This window comes from Megalobrama amblycephala, linkage group LG21, assembly GCF_018812025.1.
Source record: "Megalobrama amblycephala isolate DHTTF-2021 linkage group LG21, ASM1881202v1, whole genome shotgun sequence".
NCBI classification, from domain to species: Eukaryota; Metazoa; Chordata; class Actinopteri; order Cypriniformes; family Xenocyprididae; genus Megalobrama; species Megalobrama amblycephala.
Genome location: NC_063064.1, coordinates 6,447,533 through 6,471,056, shown reverse-complemented (window position 1 = coordinate 6,471,056; position 23,524 = coordinate 6,447,533). Strand labels below are relative to the sequence as shown.

Below are 23,524 nucleotides of genomic sequence, written 5' to 3'. Positions count from 1 at the left end.
ATTTGTTTTGATTTAAAAATTGAAATGGCTTGAGTTCAGACTGTAAGATTCTGAAGAGCATTTTTGAAGCGAAAATGAGGCCGCTGCCATCTTAACATGCTGAATCGAAAATATGTGAATGCCATTAGTTGACTAATCACATTTATATTTAATTTCTTAAATAGCCTACTGGAGAGAATAAACTATAACTAATGACACAGCACTCAAGCGTAAAGCTTGCCATAAAGAACCTGCAAAAGTAATGATTATGAATGTGAAAAAAAAACAGAAAGGAGACATTTTAATTGTTTATTAATAAACTAATGTTTTCTGAATCAGTGTCGGACTGCAAAGATGAAGCTGACACCGACTCTCATCAGCTCCGCATGTGGACGCGCCTGAGAGAATGCACATTTCATTCAGATTACATAATCAGAGAGTAGCCAAGTTCTTTTCGTTTTGAATGATTTCGTTTAAAATCAGACATTTCAAGCTTTATAAAGATATATTTCTCATGTCTGTGAGGCAAGCAGCCTAAACGCTGAGTTTCGGTCTATAAGACGCGCTCCACTCACGTGATCGCGCCCGCGCCTCTGCGTCATATTGCCTTATTTATTAAATCCAGGCAATTGGTTGATGAAACATTGCTTACAATTAAGATACAATTTTTACAAAACTAAATTCACTTTGAAGAAAGGCTTAGCCTACTACAAAATATGAATTGGTCAAAATCAAAAAAATTGGTCAAAAGTGGTCAAAATCATGTCTGACCCACTCCATGTCTCATCTTGTGATGTATCCTATCTTACTCATGCTGTTCACTTTTCATAATCAAATAGATGAATTAAAAAAATAACATAGGCCTATTTTATGACGGCATTTTAATGCCATTAACAAGGGCGTAAAATTCATCTGACAGTTGGGGGGGGCAATAAACATAAAATTTCTCAGAGCAATTTTTGAAGGGGACACAAATAATACAGCCAAAATTTTACTTAAAGGATATATGTAATGTTACGCAGAAGAAACCCACCACTATTATTAGTGTAGCATGGAGACTGCGCCATTATGCTCAACGTTTCTCTTTGGGTACAATGAAAAAAAACTAAACTGATTAAAATATTCTTCTTCAACACCATTTATTTATTGGAATATTTTTAAATTGTTTACAACAAGTCACCAAAATACGACGAATACACATTGAGCAAAACCCAACACATAACAGCAAATCTAACTTTTTTATGACTAATTACTCAGCATCGTCTGTATCAAAGAGAAAATAATCACTTCATCCGATGTTTTTGAATAAAATAGCTTTGACAGCCTATTTACCCTTTTATTTCCTCTCAATTACTGTCTGAAGAAGAACTGTCCTCTCCCGCGGGCGCCGCCGGTGTTACGGATCAACCATAGACTGGGATCAACTGAGGATCATGTTATCTGGGGACGCGCGCGAGCACACAGATAGTTTTACCAGGGGCACGTTCAAGCTCAAACCGGTGTTTTGCTACGTTTTACTACGGTTTCCAGGTTGAACGACATGTTTCCTGGAAACGGTGTGCAACAGGTTTGAGATACGTTTTCTCTTGTTTGGTGGGTGTGTCAAAAATGTCAACCCAATCAGCATCAACATACATATAAACCACGCGGTATTAAAGAGACAGCTCGTAAATGTCATTAACAACAAAATAAATTCATAAGAGCATATTATTAGAGCAAATTTATATTGTTTGCACATGTGTATTTACATTAATGGCAAAATAACAATAAGAGCACAAGTATAGATCTGGAACTTCTTTAAGTCTGTCTAAATATCATTTATTTGCAATGTCTTCTGGTCCATATCCGAATGTGTGCTAGACACCAATGTAACATAAAAATACTATACTATTTTGCTATTGTATTGTGGAGTGATACTTTCATAAACTTTCATAAACAAAGGCAAATGTTGTATCACAATAAGTAGAAGTTTCCACAAATCCCTTCACTCGATTGGGATATGTCCTCTTTTATTCTGGACGGCAAGGGCAATTACTGTAACATCGAGTGTATTTTGCAGTATTAAACACGTATTTATACCGATTTCATCAGGCTCCGAAAATTCGGAGGTGCGTCATCATAACGGGGTGTTCAACGTACCACCGTTTCCGTTTAAAAAACGTTTTGCAACGTTTTGTCGGGGCTGAACGTAGCCCTGGATTTCCAGCAGATGTTAGACGGCGACTGATTCGTCAAAGCGAATTTTCCACTGAGCAGATATAAAAACCTTATATTTTTTTTTTAACCATGGCTCGGTTGTTTCATCTGTCGCTGCTCTGCTGTATGTTTCAGACGCCGTTTAATTACGCGACACTCAGACCACACCCACATTATGTTGTTACATTTGTTTCAATGGAATTCGTATCCAATGACAATTGTAAGTACATTATAAAGTATTTACTGTGTCTTTGCAGTGTGTGTGTATTCTATTATTTTTATGATGCCTAGTTAGTGGCCTAATTTAAGTTAAGCAGCAATATTGGAAAAAGGGACATGTCAAGCATTAATGTTTTAATGTTGCAGAGGAAAAAGTTAACGCATAAAGGACTCTCCATAAATTCATAAGAATTGGTGGAAAGTGATAAACCATAGCTATGCAAATAAAATTTTAGAATTAATGACACACATAGGATCCAGTGAATTACCCAGAGCATTCATTTATGGTAATGTTCAACAAACGTATGCTAACAGGCTTAAAGCAACAAGGAAGAAAGAGGAAGACAAATGCACTACATGCATGCAGGACAGCTGTATTTGCCAACTGTGGAAGGTCTGCCCACACAGTCCCAATGGTACCACCTTCCACCTTCTGTACATTCAATCTAAGGAAGAAACAAACAATATAATAAGTTACATGTTAAGGAAGAGTTACTTGTTTTGCAATGTAATGTATAAATTGTTCTTACCCATTGGTCAGTTTGGCCTTCGTGCCTATGCTTCTCTCCACATGAACGACAGAGCTTTGAAAGGTCATCTATAATATGTAGAGGGAGTCATCATGCCCAGAAGTAGTAAGAAAAGATAATCTAGGCTTTGCAAATCTAAATGATTCTGTCTCACCAGTTTCTCTTAAAAGCCTTTTTGCAATTTTCATGCAGATTAAAACAACACCTTTCCTCATTTGAAGAAAATGTTATTTCTTCCTCCATAAGAAGCTCTGCAAGCTGATGTGAGCTGTTATGCCATACATTAATTATATTTTATCAAGAAAGACTAAAATTCATATAAATACATATAGCTTACTTTGCAAACAAATGGACCACATGATGTGGAATCCTGTTGGGTAGGATGCACAACTGAGTGGCATCCCCACCTTGAAATGTTCAGACCTTTCATCCTAAGGAAAGATCTATTAAATAGAAGTGTGTGAGTGCACTCATTATGCCACAATAATACATTATAATATAAACAGATACTTCACTAAGAAACTTTGCATACAGTACTTGGCCTTGTAACATCCTTGCATTTGTGAATTGCGGATTCATTAGCACCAAAAGGGTCAATATATATTGATTTTGACATTTTTGGGAACATTGCCTAAAAAACAAACATGAACTGTCATTAGATAGTTACTCTTAAATCTTATTTACCATCTATTCATGCATCTGCTTCTGTGTCAATCTAGAAAGTTACTTACTATAAATGTCCAATGTTGGGGGTATGTTGTCATTGACACAAACAGCCCTGAAAAGAACATCATAACTGAATGGATCAAGCTACAAACAATACAACAGCAGTTTAAAAAGTGCTCTGTCAAAATACAAAAATACTTGAGTTTGTGTTCAAATGCAAAAACCTTTTTCAAGCCCTTTCTGCTTCCTTTCCATATTTCTTTCATCTGGTATGAATCGATTTAATATGCCCTTTTGATTCCTGACATATTTAATCGGTTTTTAAGATTGTGCAGATAAGCATTTACAACCCATTTACAAAAAACAAAACAAACAAAAAACAAATAAGGGCTATTGTATTGGTAAAACAAGAAACCAAAAAAAAAAAAAAAAAAAAAGGTAACCATCCATACAAAAATTGAGAATGCATACATATCCCTACCTCACTCTCTAACCATTTGCTTGGTGCCAGACCCATCAGGTTCTTAGTGTACAATTTGTAGGGGCCCATTTTGCTCCACAGCACTTCCTGTTTCTTACTGGTCCCATATATCACGTATCACTAAAAGAAGCACAGTGATTACTAAGTAAAATCCTGAGGTATAGCAAAGTGAAATATAGCTAAACCACTTAATATTTACCTTGTTCTTCCGAATTTGTTGACTCAGACAAGGTGTCTGGGCAGTAAGAGTGAGGAGTTGGTGGGACTGGGTTAATTTGTGTTTGTGCCATTGTATTGCGAATTAAGTGGGTAGTGGTGGGCTGAGGTGAGGAAAGAACCTTCAGACACAGACTGGTGGGGCTTATTGGGGCTGACAGACCTTCTGTGAAACTAAGAGAAGGACTGGCATGAGAAAGAAGAGTGGCAGGATGAGGAGGACAGGCTGGAGGTGCAGGAGGTCAGGCTGGAGGAGCAGGAGGACAGGCTGGAGGAGCAGAGGACAGGCTGGAGGAGCAGGAGGTCAGGCTGGAGGAGCAGGAGGTGTTACGGTGTGGAGGAGCAGGAGGTGTTGTAGAGATGAGGCGTTCACGGAGATCCACAGAACAAGGGTATTTATTAACAACGAAGGAGAGATAAACAGCATCACACACATAGATTAACATTAAGAACAGACAAGGAGTGAAGGGAGTGAGTCCATAATAAAGGCAGTGCTGATGAGGAAGTCCAGGTGCAGATGATGAGTGCTGATGGGGAGATGACGAGGGAAGTGAGTGCAGGTGTGGAAACAGGAGGATCATGGGAAATGGAGTCTGGGAGACACGGGAACTGTGACAGGAGGACTGTCAGGAGGAGGAGGAGAACATTTTTTTCTTCAATTTTTACAATAGTAAATGTAAAACATTTTTCCACCCTTTCTGTTCTCCTGTCTCACATTCCTCACCAACACTTTATCCCCAGCCATGAAGTTGTCATCCTGCTCTCTTTCCATCTTTCACTTCCGTACTTTCTCCTGACTATTTGAGATGTTCTGCTTTACTGCTTCCATGGTCTCTCTCCTATCGCTCAACCCGTCAGAAAGCTGCTCACTTGCAACCATGGCTTCCACCTTTCCATGACAGATCTAAGTAAGACATTCACAATAATTATTCACATCTTTCAAGATCAAGTGTCATCAGAAAAACAAAGTACACAAACCACTAACCTCATAATCCGTTGGTACCTGACATGGATACCGTGCCTTTCTTCCAAACATTAAATAGTATGGGGAAAACTTTGTTGTTAGTTGTTTTTTTGTTCTTAGTGCAAACATTGTTGCATTTAGATGCAGGTGCCAAGTTGAAGGATTTTCCCCAACCATTTTTGTCAGGCTTCTGGAAATGAACAATTGAAAAAGCATGAAAATCATAAATAAAGAAAATCATGAAATGTTCCAAAACTACTGAATATGTGCCTGCACATGTAAATTACCTTTGAACACTGCCATTCATTTTCTCAACAAGGCCATTTGCCTGGGAATGATAGGGAGAACACAGACTCCTGGTGATACCTAGTCTGTCACACAGGTTAAAATTGACCTTTGGAAAAAAAAGGCATTTTCAGATATTTCTTATGGTCATATCCATTTATGTTGACTTAATTTGTGTTGAACCAACCTTGTTGACAAACTCTCTTCCCTGATCTGTTAAAAGGCGCTTCAGTGCTCCAAATTTGTAAAAAACAAAAAAACAAAAAAGGATCTAGGATCTAGGATCTAGGATGCACCCCACAACCTCTTCTGCTCATTTAGTTTTAAGAGGATAGGCTTCTGACCACTTGGTAAAATAGTCCACCATGACACAAATATATTGGTGGCCATTTTCAGTAGGAGTTAACTTGCCTATCAGATCCATCCCAATTAATTCCAGTGGTTCTGTGACCTAAAATGAGAATCAATGTTTTAAACATTTAGGACTACAGCTATTATGTATTAAAAGTTTGTTATAATTGCATTGTCATTGATGGATCCGAAATGGTCAATATTCATATTCATGCACTTTTATAAATATTTATGTTAATCGTTTATGGCTTATGATTTATCAGTTTCACTTTTGATTTCCTATATTTATGTACTCATACTTTATAGATTAATTCTTATCATATTTTCAAGTATTTACTTGTTATTGTACCCCTTATGGTTATTTTATATTTAAGAGTATGATTGCTATGTTCAATTGTTCTTCAAGTGCTCCAGTGTGACAGCCAGGTCATGCTGACATGTTTGTGGTTATACATTGGACGCCTGCCAAGTGCTGCAGAAGTAGTGTTTTTTTTCAGAATTAATGTTTGCTGACATTTAATTATGTAAGATTTGCAAAATTCCCTATAGGGGATAAAACAACTATTTTTGACACTGGACCAGTGGATGACGTAATGGGTGAAATTAACCTTTTCTTTTAGAACAAAAACATCAATTTAGAACAAAAACATCAGTTTGTGTGGGTTGGGAATTTCCCTGTATGCTTATGGTATAATATGGACTGAGTTGTTGATAATTCAGCTTTTTCCCTCCTTTGCTCTCCTTGTCTTCTGCTTCTCTCTCTCATCTGCAAATGTATAATGTTTTTTTTTTTGATCTTCATCTATTAGATACAATACTCTGGATTATACAATACTCTAAATTTTACTATTAACTATTGACTAATACTTTATGATGGTTATTTTACCTTTTAGTGTTATTAAGTATTTTCATTATCGATTAAAGTTTGCGTGTGAGGCTAAATTTAATTGTAATGAATAAATAATTTTTCATCAACTTTATCTACTGCCTGGATCTCATTTTCTCAAGTTTTTGCATCAGTCATACATACAACTATAGGATTGTAAGCTGCCTTCTCCTTTATTGATTTTTTCCTAGCCTGACACTGAGGACTAGCCTGGTAATACCAGACTCTGCTACTTCACTTTGCTTCGTAGACAGAGTCTGGAATGGCATAATAGAGAAGTGTTTTCTCTCTCGCTAGGGGACGCTTGTCTGAAGTTTAAAAATCATTGGTTACCCGTAAGCCAATCAGATACGTTTAGTTATGACGTATGTTATCCGCCTGTACAGCCCAGTGCCCAAGGAAGTCGACCGGAAGTTGAAGTCGGCCGGGTGCCGCCATCTTGTAGCAGAACTTCACTTGCGTTAGCATCCCCATTGACTCCCATTCATTTTGGCGTCACTTTGACAGTGAATAACTTTACATCTGAGGCGTTTAAAGACTCCATTTGTCCATTATTTATTTCTAAAGATACACGACAATGTATAAAGGGCTCCATTACCTTCTATGTTACATTATGGCCCCGTAGATACAGTTTTTGTAAAAATAGGCTAACGATTGCGTCATAACCACTCGACTCTCTGTCGCACAGTAGAGAAATTACCGTACAGACAGGAGGAGAAGCTCGCAGGCAATCGGGGAGATGTCAAGAGAGATGGCGTACTGGCGTTACATTTTAAAATACTATACAAAATAATTAATCAGAATACTTACTCCTGCTTACTCACGCCAAAGAACTCCCCGCTCAAGCTCGCCGTCTCTGCAAGATTAACGATGGCAGTTTTCACGCACAGCTACTAGAAGATTTACATCTGTCAGACAGGTTGCGGACGTCATCAAGCTTAGTTTGAGTCTGCGCGTCAGAAACGGAAGTGCTAAAAATCGCTAAAAATGGGCTTCACTTGTCTCAATTGAGTTCCAATGGAGTCGCTGTGTCCATTTCTTTTACTGTCTATGGTACAGCCGCATCGAAGCACAGACATCATGCATCTAACTCAAATCTATGATTGAACTTCCACTGTAAACCTGTTGTAAACACATGATGATGTGAGCGAAATACCGGAGTGAACATGGCTGTAAACGACTTTTGCAGATTATGCGAAGTTAATGCATCCCGAAGTTTGCATCCCGTGTCTCGTTTCCCATTTCCGCGGTCGTTTCGGTTTTCGATTTCTCTAACCTACAATGTAAAACTCGGCGCTTAGCATCTACGTCACGGCTCTCAGCCCGCCCTCTGTTCGTTGATTGGCCCGGCTGTTTCCAGACCGGTGGCAAACACAAAGCTCTGACGCTGTATCAGACTGAGTACAGAAGCTAAATTAAATTGAGCGGAAGTAGGAAGTCTGACGTAGTCAGGCTAACTGAGGACACTGAGCTATCTGAAAGAAGAGAGGTGGGCCATGACAATTTTAACAGGGAGGAACCCCATTTCCAGCGCCTATCTAAAAAACAAAAAAACAAAAAAAATAAACACTAACTTAAATGCTGAACTAGCGAGATTAGTTAAACTGAAAGTCCGAAAGTGTACTCCTCCTGACAGATAAACCTCTACCCAGGATAAACCTCAAAAACAAAAAAGGCAAAATAATGAACAAAACAACAAACAGTGTTCCATTGGAAGGATTGTATACACAACCCAGCTGGATACACTCTAACTAACTGGAGTTATCCCATTCATAAAGGTGACCATTCACAAAAATAATCATATACTCACCAACATTCCTACAACAAAGGATCCTGTCACGGCCAGCTCGTTCCCGACCGTTTTATGTGGTAAAACAGCTGATGGAGGATTTACATTTATTATTATTTTTATTTTTTATTTTTTTTTTTTTTTGACGTTAATAATACTTCCAAATGAATTAAAGAATTGACTGACTGTAATCTACAGCATGCATCTGAATCCTCTGGCCTGGACGTAAAGGAACTGTGCCTATAGGGTCATGAAGATAAATGATGTACTCAATAATACATGCATTGTTAGAATTTAATATTTGTTTTATGAAGTCTATATCTATAGTTTGATTCTGCTCTGAATGACTGTGTGAAAGAATTATTCTACCCTCTTGTTTTTGTTCTACCTGAAAGAAGCTACTGTTTTAGGTGTGTCCTGACAAAATTCAACCTTGGAGGCGGAAGAATGTTTGTTCTTTGTAATGGTGCAATTACAGGGCTTGTCTGGAATTATGAAAGGTGTGACTATGGCAGAAGACTCCAGGAATGTTCAGAGAAGATTCATCCTGGGCTGCGTTCAGCCCTGACAAAACGTTGCAAAACGTTTTTTTTAAACGTTTTTAAACGTGCGTTGAACACCCTGTTCGGATGACGCAAAAGTTGCAACTATGGCAGCTGAGAAGGCCTTTTTTGTGTTCTTTTTGAAGAATTTTGGGAGCCTGATGAAATCGGTACGTGTTTAATACTGCAAAATACGCTCGATGTTACAGTCACTGCCCTTGCCGTCTAGAATAAAAGAGAACATCCCAATCGAGTGAAGAGAATGTGGTTCCTAATTATTGTGATCCAACATTTGCCTCGCATTTCAGGATGAAAAGACAAACATTTCAAGTGAAGGATAATCCACTTCTTACCCCCGAGACTGTGTTATGATCTATATGACCTTATTATTTTTATTGTGAGTATTAGGCTTGTCATTATTGCTGATCACTGTTGTTGTGCTATGATATTGTAATATTTACCATTATATAATCAGAGGAGAATAGAAAAGTTTATGAAAGTGTAACTCTAAAATACAATAGCAAAATATATAAATATGTATAGTACTTTTATACATTCATACCAATTGTGCAAGATGTCTCTTTAATACTGCGTGGTTTATATGTATGTTGATGCTGATTGGGCTAACATTTTTGACACACCCACCAAACAAGAGAAAATGTATCTCAAACCCATTGCACATTTCATCCGTTTCCAGGAAACATGTCGTTCAACCCGGAAACTGTCGCAAAACGTTGCCCAGCGGTTTGAGCTTGAACATGCCCCTGGATATGACTGATCTGAATAAATTAAATCAGAACTATGGACTACTTGTATTTGTACTATTGAAACTGTATGCTGGGGTCCACTCGGCGGACATGTTCCACACATGCACAGTAGATCGGCGTGTACCGTTCCACACATGCACACAAAAAATTTTTCTTTACCCAAACTCTGGGCAATTTACCTCTACAAATTATTGCACATCTGGCTGTCTTAATATTGTTTTAAAGGAATATTTCACCCAAAAATGAAAATTTTGTCATTAATTACTCACACTCATGTAGTTCTACAGCCATAAGACCTTCATTCATCTTCAGAACACAAATTAAGATATTTTTGTTGAAATCCGATGGCTCAGTGAGGCCTGCATAGACAACAATGGTACTTCCTCTCTGAAGATCCATAAAGCTACTAAAAACATATTTAAATCAATTCATGTGAGTACGGTGGTTCTACCTTAATATTATAAAGCGACGAGAATATTTTTTTGTGCGGCAAAATAACCAAAATAACAACTTTTTAACAATATCTAGTGATGGCCGATTTCAAAACACTGCTTCATGAAGCTTCGAGCTTTATGAATCAAATTAGTGGTTCAGAGCGCCAAAGTCACGTGATTTCAGCAGTTTGGCGGTTTTATATACGATCACTGATTCGACACAAAAGATTCATAAAGCTCCGAATCAGTGTTTTGAAAACGTCCGTCACTAGATATTGTTAAAAAGTTATTTTGGTTATTTTGCCGCACAAAAAAATATTCTTGTCACTTTATAATATTTAGGTAGAACCACCGTACTCACATGAACTGATTTTTCTCATTTAAATGTTTTTAGTACCTTTATGGATCTTGAGAGGTGCAGTGACATTGCTGTCTATGCAGGTCTCACTGAGCCATCTGATTTCATCAAAAATATCTTAATTTGTGTTCAGAAGTTGAACGAAAGGTCTTACAGATGTGAAATGACATAAGTGTAAGTAATAAATGACATTATTTTCATTTTTGGGTGAACTAACCCTTTAATGTGTTTTGGAGGAGGCGTGGCTTTGGAGAGCTCTGAAGGGAGGGTGGGAACTCGTGCTTTCAAAACTAGCTTGTTACTAGCCTCTTTGAAATTGCCTACCCTACCTTTAATAATGTTCTCAAAAGGTTAGCACAAAAATGTCATTTATACATAGTTTGTAGAAGGTTTTTTAAATGTCGTCATAATGTTGTGAGAAAACGTTCTTATAACAACATTATTGGAACATCCTTGAAACATTTAGAATGACAAATAACTTCAAATTAATAAGGTTGTGTGTGCTATTTTAAAAGAACATCCTTGGAACGTGTGTAAGCTTTGCAAAAAAAAAAAGAAAAATATAGCTTATTTTTTCAAACACTTAATGCATTTGAGTTTATCTTACTAAGTCCATTAAGCATAGAGGTATCATTCCATTCCAGTGGAAGCTTAGTTTATCTGAAATGCATGTTCGTCTCCTGCAGAGGGCGGTATTCATGAACAAACTCCTCCTCCTCCATTGACGCAATGAGAGGGGGAAATGCTCTCATTTCCGAGGCGTTTCCGTTACTTAAAACATCTTGCGATAAAGTCCTCTGGTCACGTTTCAGAGATGATGTGTGCGCGCGATCTCAGACAGAGGATCAGTGCAGTACAGTGACATACAGGAAGCGCGCGACTTCAACTCAAGGACACCACATCAATCTCAACGGTATGAGCTGCAATTGTTATGTGTTTACTTTATTTGTTAGGTCTATTCAGCAATAATGGAAGCCATTTGATTCATTACAGATGTGCTGTGTGTGTGTGTGTGTGTGTGTGTGTGTGTGTGTGTGTCTATGACTGCGCTTCATGTGTACGTGCTTATGTGTTCTGTCTCTGTGTTTGTTTGTTTCTTTGCGCGTGTCTGTTGGAGTAAACCCGACCGTAGAGGTGATGAAAACAGTGTTATATTGTGATAAAATGTCTACAGACGTTCACCACTGCTGTAGCCTATATTACTTTTCAAAATAACCATCAAAATATGGTTTTAAGTATATCCTGATATGTTTTTACTTTGAAGAAGACATACATTGATGTCATATACATTTGCATGGCTATTTGCATCTATTTGCACCATTCCCAGTATCTGAGTCCAAAGTTGAACAAGCAGCATACATTTGTACATTGATACAAATTCACTTTACATTACATATGTATTCAGTGTTATGACTCAAATCAAATCTCTTAGCAACTATATCAGCGTGACACTCAGTACACTTATGTGTTGATAGAGGTCTCTGAGGCATTTCCTTATGGAGCTGTGATTTGATTTGCACAAAGACATCTGTCTGTCAGTGTCCTTGGGCGTTTGTCATGAGTTTTTGTCCCAGTTAGAGTTCTTTTTTAGGTTTGATTTGACCTGATTTTGACTTGACCTGTATAGTGTTGAAACATTACTGGCATACTTGTAAAACAGCATCATTGTGACTATGCAATCTATATACTGTAGTTGATCTAATGTATGTGTGATTCACAGGTCTCCGGTATGGCAGAGTTGCTGCGTTTGCTCCTGAGCGTGGCAGAAAAAGCCGCCAATGTGGCACGCGTCTGTCGACAGGAAGCGCCGCTTTTTGAACTCCTGGTACAGGAAAAGACAGGAGCTGACAAAAACAAGAAATTCATCCAGGACTTTAAGACCCTTGCTGATGTGGTGATACAGGAAATGATTCGCCATGATGTTTGTGCCCAGGTTCTTAAAAATAAAGCTTTCAATGAAATCAGAAATAATTTCAGTCAGTTTGTCTTGAGGCCTAAACATTCTCCATTCTTGTTTTATAGTTTCCAGAACTGACCGGCTTTATTCATGGAGAGGAGTCAAACAAGTTTGAGAATGGGCTTGGTGAGTTACCTTGAGATGCTTTGATTCATGCTGCACTTGAAAGGATTTCAGTATGCAATAGGGGTTGCACCGACTAGTCGACTTGAATGCTCTGCCATAACGCTTTAAGCTTGGCGTCAACCAGTCTTATAGAAGGCCACATATACACTCCAAAATCACAAATAACTGCATACTCTGAGAACCCTCCACAAGACATGTGTGATTATACCATCTGGACAGGAGAATGCATGTTTTAACCGCTTATTGCACAGGTAAGTTAATCGCTATTCTAAACGAATGAAACGCACATTATGCACAGATCGTTCAGTAGCACGGAAATGTATTGTCAACACTGTTCTGTGATTTCTCAGTAAAATAGCTTAGAAACTGAAACGTTCAAGCATATATTTCTTAGTAACTAAAACACACAGCTTAACTATTAGTAGAGAGACGCTGCCAGATAGAATTAATTCATATGCAACTGCTCTCTCACTAATGCATTCATATAAATGTAATCTTTACTGTATTGTGCCATAGCTGCCAACGCGTTGGAGTCTCAGCTGTCAGCACAAAGTTCAGGCTTATGTGTTCATTAATGGCGTCATCAGCGACTAGTCGACTCGACTTTAATCACATAAATGTCAACTTTAAAAAGTTGTTCAACCCCTAGTATGCAATTGTAATTAAATTTTCACCACTTTTGTGGCACTTGATCTTTGACTCCTAAAGTCGGCGTGAAACGGAAGACGTGAAAGTCTTTTCTTCCTTATTGTGATGTGTATCTGAGTGAAATGGCTTCTGGAAGAAAAACTATTGATTTGGTGGTTGTGGTTTGCTATTGGTGGATCTCATGTGAGTGACAGGTTGCCCCGCCCTCGTCATCAGAGAAGAGAAGAGATGCTGCAAGAGGAGGAGAAGTTATTTTGATTAATGTTACGAGGCACGTGAATTTAGAAAAATTATGTGCACAGATAAATCATTTATAATAAAACTGCAATAGAACAAGAATTGACAATTTTGCTTTCATAGTGTCAACTGAATTATGAAAAGATGGCATATTGTAGTAGATTGTCGCACAATGTACACATTTATTTACATGACAGAAGTTGTTTTGATGATTATTTGGAAAAGTAGAATCAGATAAAATTTATGAAAATGTTAAAGGTTTAAACTTATTCAGATAAATTAGAATTGAAATACTATGTTGAGCTGTGCTGTCCTTGTAGCAGTGGTATAAGAAATGACATCATTTCATAAAGGAACCAAGTGTTCTGTTGTAGACAACATCGTAGTGGCCTAGTACAGAGCCCTGTGGGACTCCCTGTTTGGATACATGATGCAGAAAGAAAAAAAAAACCTTTGTAAGTGCAGTCACGAACCCTGTTTACACTAAACTCAAGCAAAGGGCTTTCCGACTGCAGTTTTTAGCTTGGTTCATGGGGGTGTGTATGACAGGATTTGATTTGGGGTTATGGAAATCATTTTAAAATCAGATGGGTTAAAGCCACTGGGGAAGTTGTGGCCGTAGCACCTGGTAGGCAAATGGTTGAATGATGTAGTAAAAAGTCATAGATGTCATTATGGAGTATGTTATGAGGATATTGGAGGACCTGAGGAATACTTAGCATGATATTGAAATGCATATGTCTGTCTTGGCAAACTTGTCGCCTTTCGGCAAAATTCACCATTCTGACATTGAAATAGGCAATTTATGTGATTAATGCAAATCTAAGGAGTTTTTTTTGGGGGGGGGGATTCAGAAATGTTTCAATAGCATTTTTTTTATTATTATCTCGCTGTATGACGCCTAATAATGTAGCGCAGAGCCGCTTTGTGTACAGGAGTAACTTTGATAACTGCGGTAATAAGTGACACTGTAACTGTCATAGGCCATTAAAGCCAAGTTCAGACTGCACGATTTTAGCCCCGATTTTAGCTCACCGACAGGTTTTGAGAAATCGCCAAATGCCCGAAATCACAGGCAAATCGGTGCTCGTTCACGCGAGTGACAATCACGCAGTGTGAATGAGCAAAGACGCGATCTGAGAGAATCGCCGACGAGTCACCGACGCCCACGAGATATTTGGCATGCTAAATATCTGGACCTGTCGCCGATTCAAAATCCTGCTGTGTGAAAAGTGTTCTGACTGGAAACTACATCGGCAATGACTGACAGCCAATGAGAGAGCAAGATAGAGAGCAGCGGGGAGTTCGGGGAGGAGTTATAGCACTCTCGTTGCAGAACACACAATCCTTATTCCTCGCGTCTTCCTAACCATTTCCTCCTCCATATTCTTCTTTTCTTTTTCTTGTTTTCGCTGCAAATCAGCGCACAGGCAATTCGTATTGCAAGCTTTTTGCGGGCTACCGTTTTTAATAATAATCCCAGTCTCACGTGAAAACTCTAGTCTTGCACGCGTGATATCGCGTCACATCTCGCGTGTGTTTGGTTGTGAAACGTAGTTTGCGTGCCAGACAGAGTTGTCGGCGATTCTTCCTATTGTAAAGTCATGCAGAGTGAAACCTTCTGTCACCGATCCATCGTGCAGTGTGAACACAGCAGCGACTGAATGCTGGCCAAGATAGTCATGCAGTGTGAAAAGAACAGTGACCCGACTACTTTGAAAATCGTGCAGTCTGAACTCGGCTTAAAGGGATAGTTCACCCAAAAATGAAAATTTTATGTTTATCTGCTTACCCCCAGCGCATCCAAGATGTAGGTGACTTTGTTTCTTCAGTCGAACACAAATGATGATTTTTAACTGAAACCGCTGCCGTCTGTCAGTGGTATAATGCAAGTCAGCGGGAACTTGGACTATAAGAGTAAATAAAACACGACGGACAAATCCAAATTAAACCCTGCGGCTCGTGACGACACATTGATGTCCTAAGACACGAAACGATCGGTTTGTGCGAGAAACCGAACAGTATTTATATCATTTTTTATCTCTAATACACCATGTCCAACTGCATTCATCACTCGATTCGTTTGGTCTGATCACGCTCTGACAGCGGCAGTGATGTCTCGCGCATATACTTCAATGAGAGCGAGACATCACTGCCGTTGTCAGAGCGCAATCAATCAAGTTCCCGCTGACTTGCATTATACCACTGACAGACGGCAGCGGTTGCAGTTAAAAATCATCATTTGTGTTCTACTGAAGAAACAAAGACACCTACATCTTGGATGCGCTGGGGGTAAGCAGATAAACATCAAATTTTCATTTTTGGGTGAACTATCCCTTTAAGAGCAGTGCGTGTAAACCTCACTCCCCTGATTGTAGAGGCTGCAGTCGTTAGCCTCCTCGTTAGAGTTCCCCGCTCCCATGCCGGAGACCACGGTTCGCGACCCGCTCAGAGCGGGTTGAGTAGAACCAGTTACATTTGGTGCCGTGACCCGGATGGGAGTGAGGTTTTAGGGGGTGAGTGTAACTGTGTAGGCCAGTTAAAGCTGTGCATGTAAAATTCACTCCCCTGATCCTAGAGGCTGTGGTCTTTAACCTCCTTATTAGAGAGCCCGATTCCCACGCCGGAGACGACGGTTCGCGTCCCGCTCGGAGCAGATTGAGTAGAACCGGTTGCACCACATCATCTGCCAGAGAGTGAATTTGCATTTTCATTGAGCTCATATGTTGTTTATTTAAAATACATAATCTTTTATTAGGCTGAAACTTGAGGATTACCATTTATTCATATTACAGTTTATGATGTTACCAAAAAACGTTGGCCAATGTTTCTAAGAAACATGCAGTTCAATTCTAATTTCTAAATTTTCTGAAGCTATTTTGGGTATCTTTGCTTCTCATACTTTATAATTATGCTTCTGTGATGGCAAAGAACACTCAAACTCAGAGCTAGTCAATGTAATAACTGGAGTTTGCGTGTGATTGTATATCAATCAGGGGAGAGTGTTACTGTGACAGTCTGTGCTCAGGAAGAGGACACAACTGCTCTTTTGGCTAAAGTTCTGGATGGCGATCGAGCGGCCGCGTCACTCCTGAGCAAAGCGATCCATCAGGACCTTCAGCTCAGAGATGAAACGGCTGAATCTCTACAGCTGTCAATCAGCCCAGCTGATGTGGGCATCTGGATTGATCCCATTGGTAATGTATTTGTAATTTCTCTCCATCTGCTTACTTGGCTACCAATTTCCCTCAAACAACTGAATAACATAAAATTAATCCAATTTATTTAACTTGTATGTTTACTTTTAAATGTACAGTATTCATTTAGCGAACACTTTATACAAATGAGGAACATCACAAGCAGTTTGTAATAAAGCCAACAATATTCATAGTACACAATATCAGGTCTAGTGTACTCTACATAACTAACCAAATATGAATGCTGAGCGTCATTTGAAAGACTTGTGTTGAGTTCACTGAATGTGTGCCATAACTAGTATTGTTGCATTTTTTTAGTATTTTCTACAGTTTAAACCAAAAGTGAATTTTAATGACATTTTTAAGACACACAGTCTCAACTTTATCAGATATGTTTATGCAGCAGTGTGTCATTGTTCAGAACTAGTTGCAGTTGCGGCATGTACAGGTGATATTCATAACTGAGTAAACATGTATTAGTTTAGAAACTGTGACTGAAACTTAAAACTGGAAAATCAGTTGTTTGTAGACATTTAACTAGCAATGCCAAGGTCATGGGTTGAAACAAGGAGGATTGGAAGAAAAGAACAAAACAAGTATCAATGCAATGTAAGTCGCTTATGGATAAAAGTGTTGTTCAGGTTATCAACAGATGTAAATTTGGTTATTTTCTTTGAACAGATGGTACAAGTCAGTACATTGAAGGGAAAGAGGAAGAGGAGCCGGATGAAGGCTTTTGTCCTTCCGGACTCCCGTGTGCTCTGGTTCTGATTGGGGTTTACTTACGAGCCACTGGTCAACCAGTTATGGGTGTCATAAACCAGCCGTTCAACCACAAAATCTCAGCGGGAAAAGGGTAAGAGTGCTGCTTTACTGTGTGTAAATGTAGTCACAGCTAAAGGGTTTTATTACACTATAAAAATAATTCAGTGGCTTTATAAATATTACAATAATAAAATTTCTAAATGTCACTGAAGTGATTGTTTGAGTTGGATACACCAGAAATAGTGTTAACACATGTATTGTTGCACTATTGTTGTAAATTACTTGATTGGCTTAGACAAATATTTTCCTTTCTGTTGTGCTGAAAATATGGGTACGGCTATGGTTTTAAATAGGAAACTAATGGGGGTCAATTTGATCAGCAATTTGCCAAAAATACACACACACACACACACACACACACACACACACACACACACACACACATTCATTTTTGTGAATTGTGGAGACATTCCATAGGCGTCATGGTTTTTATACTGTACAAACTGTATTTTCTATCCCCCTAAACTACCCCTACACCTAAACCTAACCATCACAGGGAACTGCATATTTTTACTTTCTCACAAAAACTCATTCTGTATGATTTAAGCCTTTTGAAAAAAAATGGGGACATGAAGTAATGTCCTCATAAGTCACCCTCTCCTTGTAATACCTATGTCATTCCCATGTCATTATGCACATTTGTGTCCTCATAAATCACACACACACACACACACACACACACACACACACACACACACACACACTTACTTGTCTGGTTTACTATCCTTGTAGGGACAAACTGTATATTCTATCCCCTACCTCTAAACCTACCCATCAAAGAAAACCTTCGGCATTTTTACATTTTCAAAAAACATATCATTTTGTATGTTTATTAATCCATTTCCCCCATGGGGACTGCTGGCTGGTCCCCACAATGTAGTTGATCTCAGGTTTTGCCATCCTTGTGGGGACCATTTGGACCACAATGTAATATAAACCTGTACACACAAAACCTAAAGATTCATGCAAAAACAGAAAACCTCTATTGTAGCTTGTCAGAGACTAAAAGAATAAAATATGAGAAATGATGAACTGGTGTTGTTAAAAAGGGGTCAATTATGAATATTTCTGTTCAAAATTAGCTGCAGTCACAAAACAAAAACACTACCTTGATGATTTTTTTGTCATGACTACTTGTAGTGACTATTTGCACATTGAAAAATGATGAACTGTTTGTTATCAATTATGTATTTCTGTTCAAAATAGCTGCAGTCACAAAACAAAAACACTACCTTGATAATTTTTTTGTCATGACTACTTGTAGTGACTATTTGCACACTGATGTAAAAATAACTACAACTAACTAATAGTATATAAAATTATTTGTGTAAACAGTATTTATGTAAATACTACCTTTTTATGTCTGGTTCTCAAACCTTTTGAGGGTTAATTGGGTTTTTCACACTTCTTTTCAGTGCGGCAACAAACTAGTAATTGAGATCCAAAAAAGTAACTACCAAAAACTTAATTTCACAGACTTTTTGACTGTAAAACTCAAATTAATGAAGAAATAGAGAATTCTGTCTGCATGATTCAGGAGATGAGTCTTCAATTTGGAGTAAACCTCGAGTCTTCAATTTTATAAGTACTCATGTATTACATGTTTTAGTGTTTGACAAACTCCAATGAAGGCTTTCTGTTTATACCCAACTCTGCTGTTTTTCATAGTGTTGATTTATTTATTTATTTATTTTATTTTATTATTTTTTTTGTGCAATACAGTCAATAGCAGCTTTTCCACCGACTGGAGGATCGGTTCCAGTTATATTTCCAATTGAGCCTGGTTCGGCAGGCTCAAACTGTTCTCGGCCTGGAATTCTCAGCTCAGTTGGAAAATGAAAGCATATCCGGTACCGCTGGGCTGCATCGACACGGAATGGAACGTTTAAGCAAAGAGCTTTGGCCTGATGGTGGAAAAGCAGCGAAAGTAACACAGATGTGTTTTGGAAAGGCTGTACAAATTTACACATCAAAATGTTGCATCCACATTTATGTGAAAAAAAAAAAGAAATAAAAAATTCTAAATTTCACGAAGAAATAAATTGTTAAACCAGTGCTTTTGAGTGTGGCTCAAAAGCCACTTTTCCACCATCAGGTCAATCCATTGTTCTTTTTCTTTAAGTGTTCAATTCCTTGACGATCCGGCCCAGCCAGTACAGGTATGGTTTCATTTTCCACGTTGGGGCTGATAGCAGAGCTCTTTGGAATGTAATACAAATGCATCAGTCGTTGCCCTGATAATGCAAGAGTTCACAGACAGTATGAGATGTAAATAGAAACCCTGTTATGGAGGATGATCAGATATTTCTTTTAATTTTATAATTAACTTGTGTAAATTTAAAGGGGTGCTTGATTTATGATTTCACGTTTTATCTTTAGTTAGCATAAACATCATCTGCAAAGTTACAGCGCTGAAAGTTCAATGCAAAGGGAGATATTCTGTTATAAAGAATGATGTTTATGGACTACAACAAGCTTCTTCCTGGGTTGGTGACATCACTATCCCTAAAATTTACAAAAACTCTGCCCCCAAGAACACGCAACAAATGGGGCGAGTCCATGTTGGGCTGCTTTAGAGAAGAGGAAGAGTTGTTGTAGTAGAGTGTTGTTGTCATGTCGTCATTTTACGGCTGAGTGATTCACAAACGAGGATCAATTCAATGCTGGATTTGCACAAAAGATTAACATGACGGCACATGCTAGTGGATGAGTTGAATTAACTCCACATCAACTACATAAATTTATCCATTAATCATTCAGAAACGTCCAGTTTCATTCTAAAAGTTCTTCCTGAGTCTCTCCATCAGTGTCAACTCCGGTTTGAACAATGTAAGGCTGAACACCGTTACTGACAATCCTCATTTTGGCTGCGTGAGATTCTCCAGCTTTGTTGTTGTTGAGCTGTTAAAGCTCCGCCCTCTTCTGGAAAGGGGACGGGAGCAGCATTTTGCATTTAAAGGGATACTCGCACAAATGGCGTGATTAACCCAAATAGGGGCAAATTTGATAAGCTTTAATAAATGATCTGTGGGGTATTTTGAGTTGAAACTTCACAGACATCAGAGACTTATATTACATCTTGTAAAAGGGGCATTCTAGGTCCCCTTTAACTTCACTTTAAAGGGTTAGTTCACCCAAAAATGAAGTTTCTGTCATTTATACCTCACCCTCATGTCGTTCCACACCCTTCGTTCATCTTCAGAACACAAATTAAGACATTTTTGATGAAATCCAATGGCTCAGTGAGGCCTCCATTGACAGCAAGATAATTAACACTTTCACATGCCCAGAAAGCTAGTAAAGACATATTTGTTCATGTGACTACAGTGGTTCAACCTTAATGTTATAAAGCATTGAGAATACTTTTTGTGTGCCAAAAAAATAAATAAATAAATAACGACATCTAGTGATGGGCTTTATAATATTAAAGTTGAACCACTGTACAACAAAGTCACATGAAATTTTTGGCGCTCTGAACCACTGATTCAAAACAAAAGATTTGTAAATAAACTTCATGAAGCAGTGTTTTGAAATCTCCATCACTAGTAGTTGAATAAAGTCTTTCACACAAAAAGTATTCTTGTCACTTTATAATATTAAAGGCATTGTCAATGAACTGTTTTAAATATGTCTTTAGTAGCTTTCTGGGGATTGAAAAAGGAAATGACCTTGCTGGTAATGCAGGCCTCACTGAGCCTTGGATTTTATCAAAAATATCTTAATTTGTGTTCTGAAGATGAACAAAGGTTTTACAGGTGTGGAACGACATGAGGGTGAGTAATTAATGACAGAAATTTCATTTTTGGGTGAACTAACCATTTAAACTTGTTTTCATATAGCTGAAGTGTTAATGTACGTAGTCCTACTTATTTGTCCTGCATTAATTCCTGCATAATTACCTATTAATGATAGACCATTATTCTAAAGTGTTACCGAAAGATTTATGCTATCGTGACCTAATACCTCATGAAATTATGTAGGTTACAGGATTACTTCATGACTTTATTTTGTCCTGATTGTAGATGGAAAGGCCAGCACATCTGGGGTGTTTCCTATGGAGATGTGAATGTTTGCTCGTACACGCGGTGCAGGCCGTCGAATCCACAGAAGAGCGAGTGTTTGTCGGTGCTGCTGAGCTCCAGCGAGAGGACCGCCGTCAAGGATGCGCTCGCAACGCTTCCCAACAGCTCGCTGATGTACGCGTCCGGCGCGGGATACAAGATCCTGTGCGTGGTCCAGGGTCTGGTGGATGTGTATGTGCTGTCAGAGGGCAGCACGTTCAAGTGGGACTCGTGCGCTCCTCACGCGGTGCTGCGGGCGCTGGGCGGCGGCATCTCCGATCTGAGCGAGTGCCTGCACGCCCACCTCAACGGACACAAGGGACACACCGCTGAACTCACCTACCACCAGCCCCGCAACCACAGCCAAGGTGTGGAGAGATGGGCCAACCAAGGAGGAATCATCGCCTATTTGGACTCCAGCATAATTGATAAGGTCGTGGCGGCACTTGCTGGAAAGATATGACAAAAATATTAAGATACTCAAGTTATGCAAGTTTGTGTATGTTTGTATTTTGTTTTGCATAATCTTATGTGATTTATGATTCTAGTTTTATAAGATATAGTGACATATTCAAATATTAATTTAAAGTTGTGGCTTTTCAGGAGAAAAAAATATATCTTAATACTTGTCTGCCCGGTTTTATTTTTTTGGAAGAAGAGAAAAGGGAAAGGAAAGCAATCCCTGTTTGCCTCAATACAGATGATATCACACATTTTACAGTTACTGCTGTTCACCTGAGACAAAAGGAAAGCTAGAAACTGACAGTTCTCTGGGTTTGGATTATCATACGTAACACATGGACATTCATGCCCTTTTATGGTGATGCTTTTGACATTTTTTTCCCCTTCATATTTCACTCTGAAAAAAACAAACATAATGAGTGCAATGAGAGCTCTCACCGGAAAAACATTTGGCTTGAATTGTACTTCACAGTCTCATTCTTAACCTTTTTGGACATTTATGAATCTTTCAAACCAAAAATATTCTGCAAGAACTTGACCATATTAAAATGTACAAAATATTTCAAAATATTATTGTCTGTTAAATACACAACTGGTCAAAAGTAATTAATAATGAAACAATTTTAAGTGTTTTCTGCTCACCAAGGCTGCATTTATGTGATCAAAAATACAGTAAAAACAGTAGTATTGTGAAATATTATTACAATATAAAATATTGTTTTAAAATGTCATTTATTGTCATGATTGTTATTTAGTGTCATATGATCCATCAGGAATCATTCTAATATGCCGATCTGCTGCTCAATTATTAATAATGGTTCTTGTTATCAGTGTTAAACTATTTTTGCTGCTTAACATTTTTGTGTAAGACAGCGCAGAGGATTATCAGTGCCCTTTTATGTGCAAAAACCATCAAAAAGATCCTCAATTTAATCCCCTCTTGGCTTTATGTCAGTGCCAGTGTGCTTATGACTAGAAAAAGGACCCAAAGTGTCACTTCATACTGTACACACACAGGTCATGTGATTTGAGTCAGTTTATAGCAAATACTGGATAAATCTGATCAAAATTGTGGGGTTACAAATCACATTTTCACATTAACATTAATCATATTAATACATGTTTTGCTTAGTTCTTTGTGGATATTTTGACACATTAATCAGCAGTGGGGAAATTTACTTTTAAAAGTGATATGTTACAATATTGCATTACTCCCTAAAAAAGTAAGTACAGGTGCATCTCAATAAATTAGAATATCATAAAAATTATTTTTTTCCTGTAATTTATTTCAAAAAGTAAAATTTAAATATATTCTAGATTCATTAGACAAAGTAAAATATTTCCATTT

General features: G+C 38.2%; 1 protein-coding gene across 1 annotated transcript; it reads left to right on the top strand.

The window, feature by feature from the left end:
* The first annotated feature begins 11,392 nt into the window (after window positions 1-11,392).
* Window positions 11,393-22,949, top strand: inpp1 (inositol polyphosphate-1-phosphatase). The gene is made up of 6 exons (XM_048172920.1): window positions 11,393-11,576; window positions 12,384-12,596; window positions 12,686-12,746; window positions 16,628-16,828; window positions 17,510-17,684; window positions 21,676-22,949. The coding sequence occupies exons 2-6, from the start codon at window positions 12,393-12,395 to the stop codon at window positions 22,175-22,177; spliced, it is 1,143 nt and encodes a 380-aa protein (XP_048028877.1). The 5' UTR covers window positions 11,393-11,576; window positions 12,384-12,392; the 3' UTR covers window positions 22,178-22,949.
* Window positions 22,950-23,524: the final 575 nt, after the last annotated feature.

Coding starts and splice junctions, on each gene's coding strand:
- inpp1 (XM_048172920.1), top strand. CDS start 12,393: ATGGCAGAGTTGCTGCGTTTGCTCCTGAGCGTGGCAGAAAAAGCCGCC. Junction 12,747..16,627: donor CAAGTTTGAGAATGGGCTTG/GTGAGTTACCTT, acceptor TATATCAATCAG/GGGAGAGTGTTACTGTGACA. Junction 17,685..21,675: donor AAAATCTCAGCGGGAAAAGG/GTAAGAGTGCTG, acceptor TCCTGATTGTAG/ATGGAAAGGCCAGCACATCT.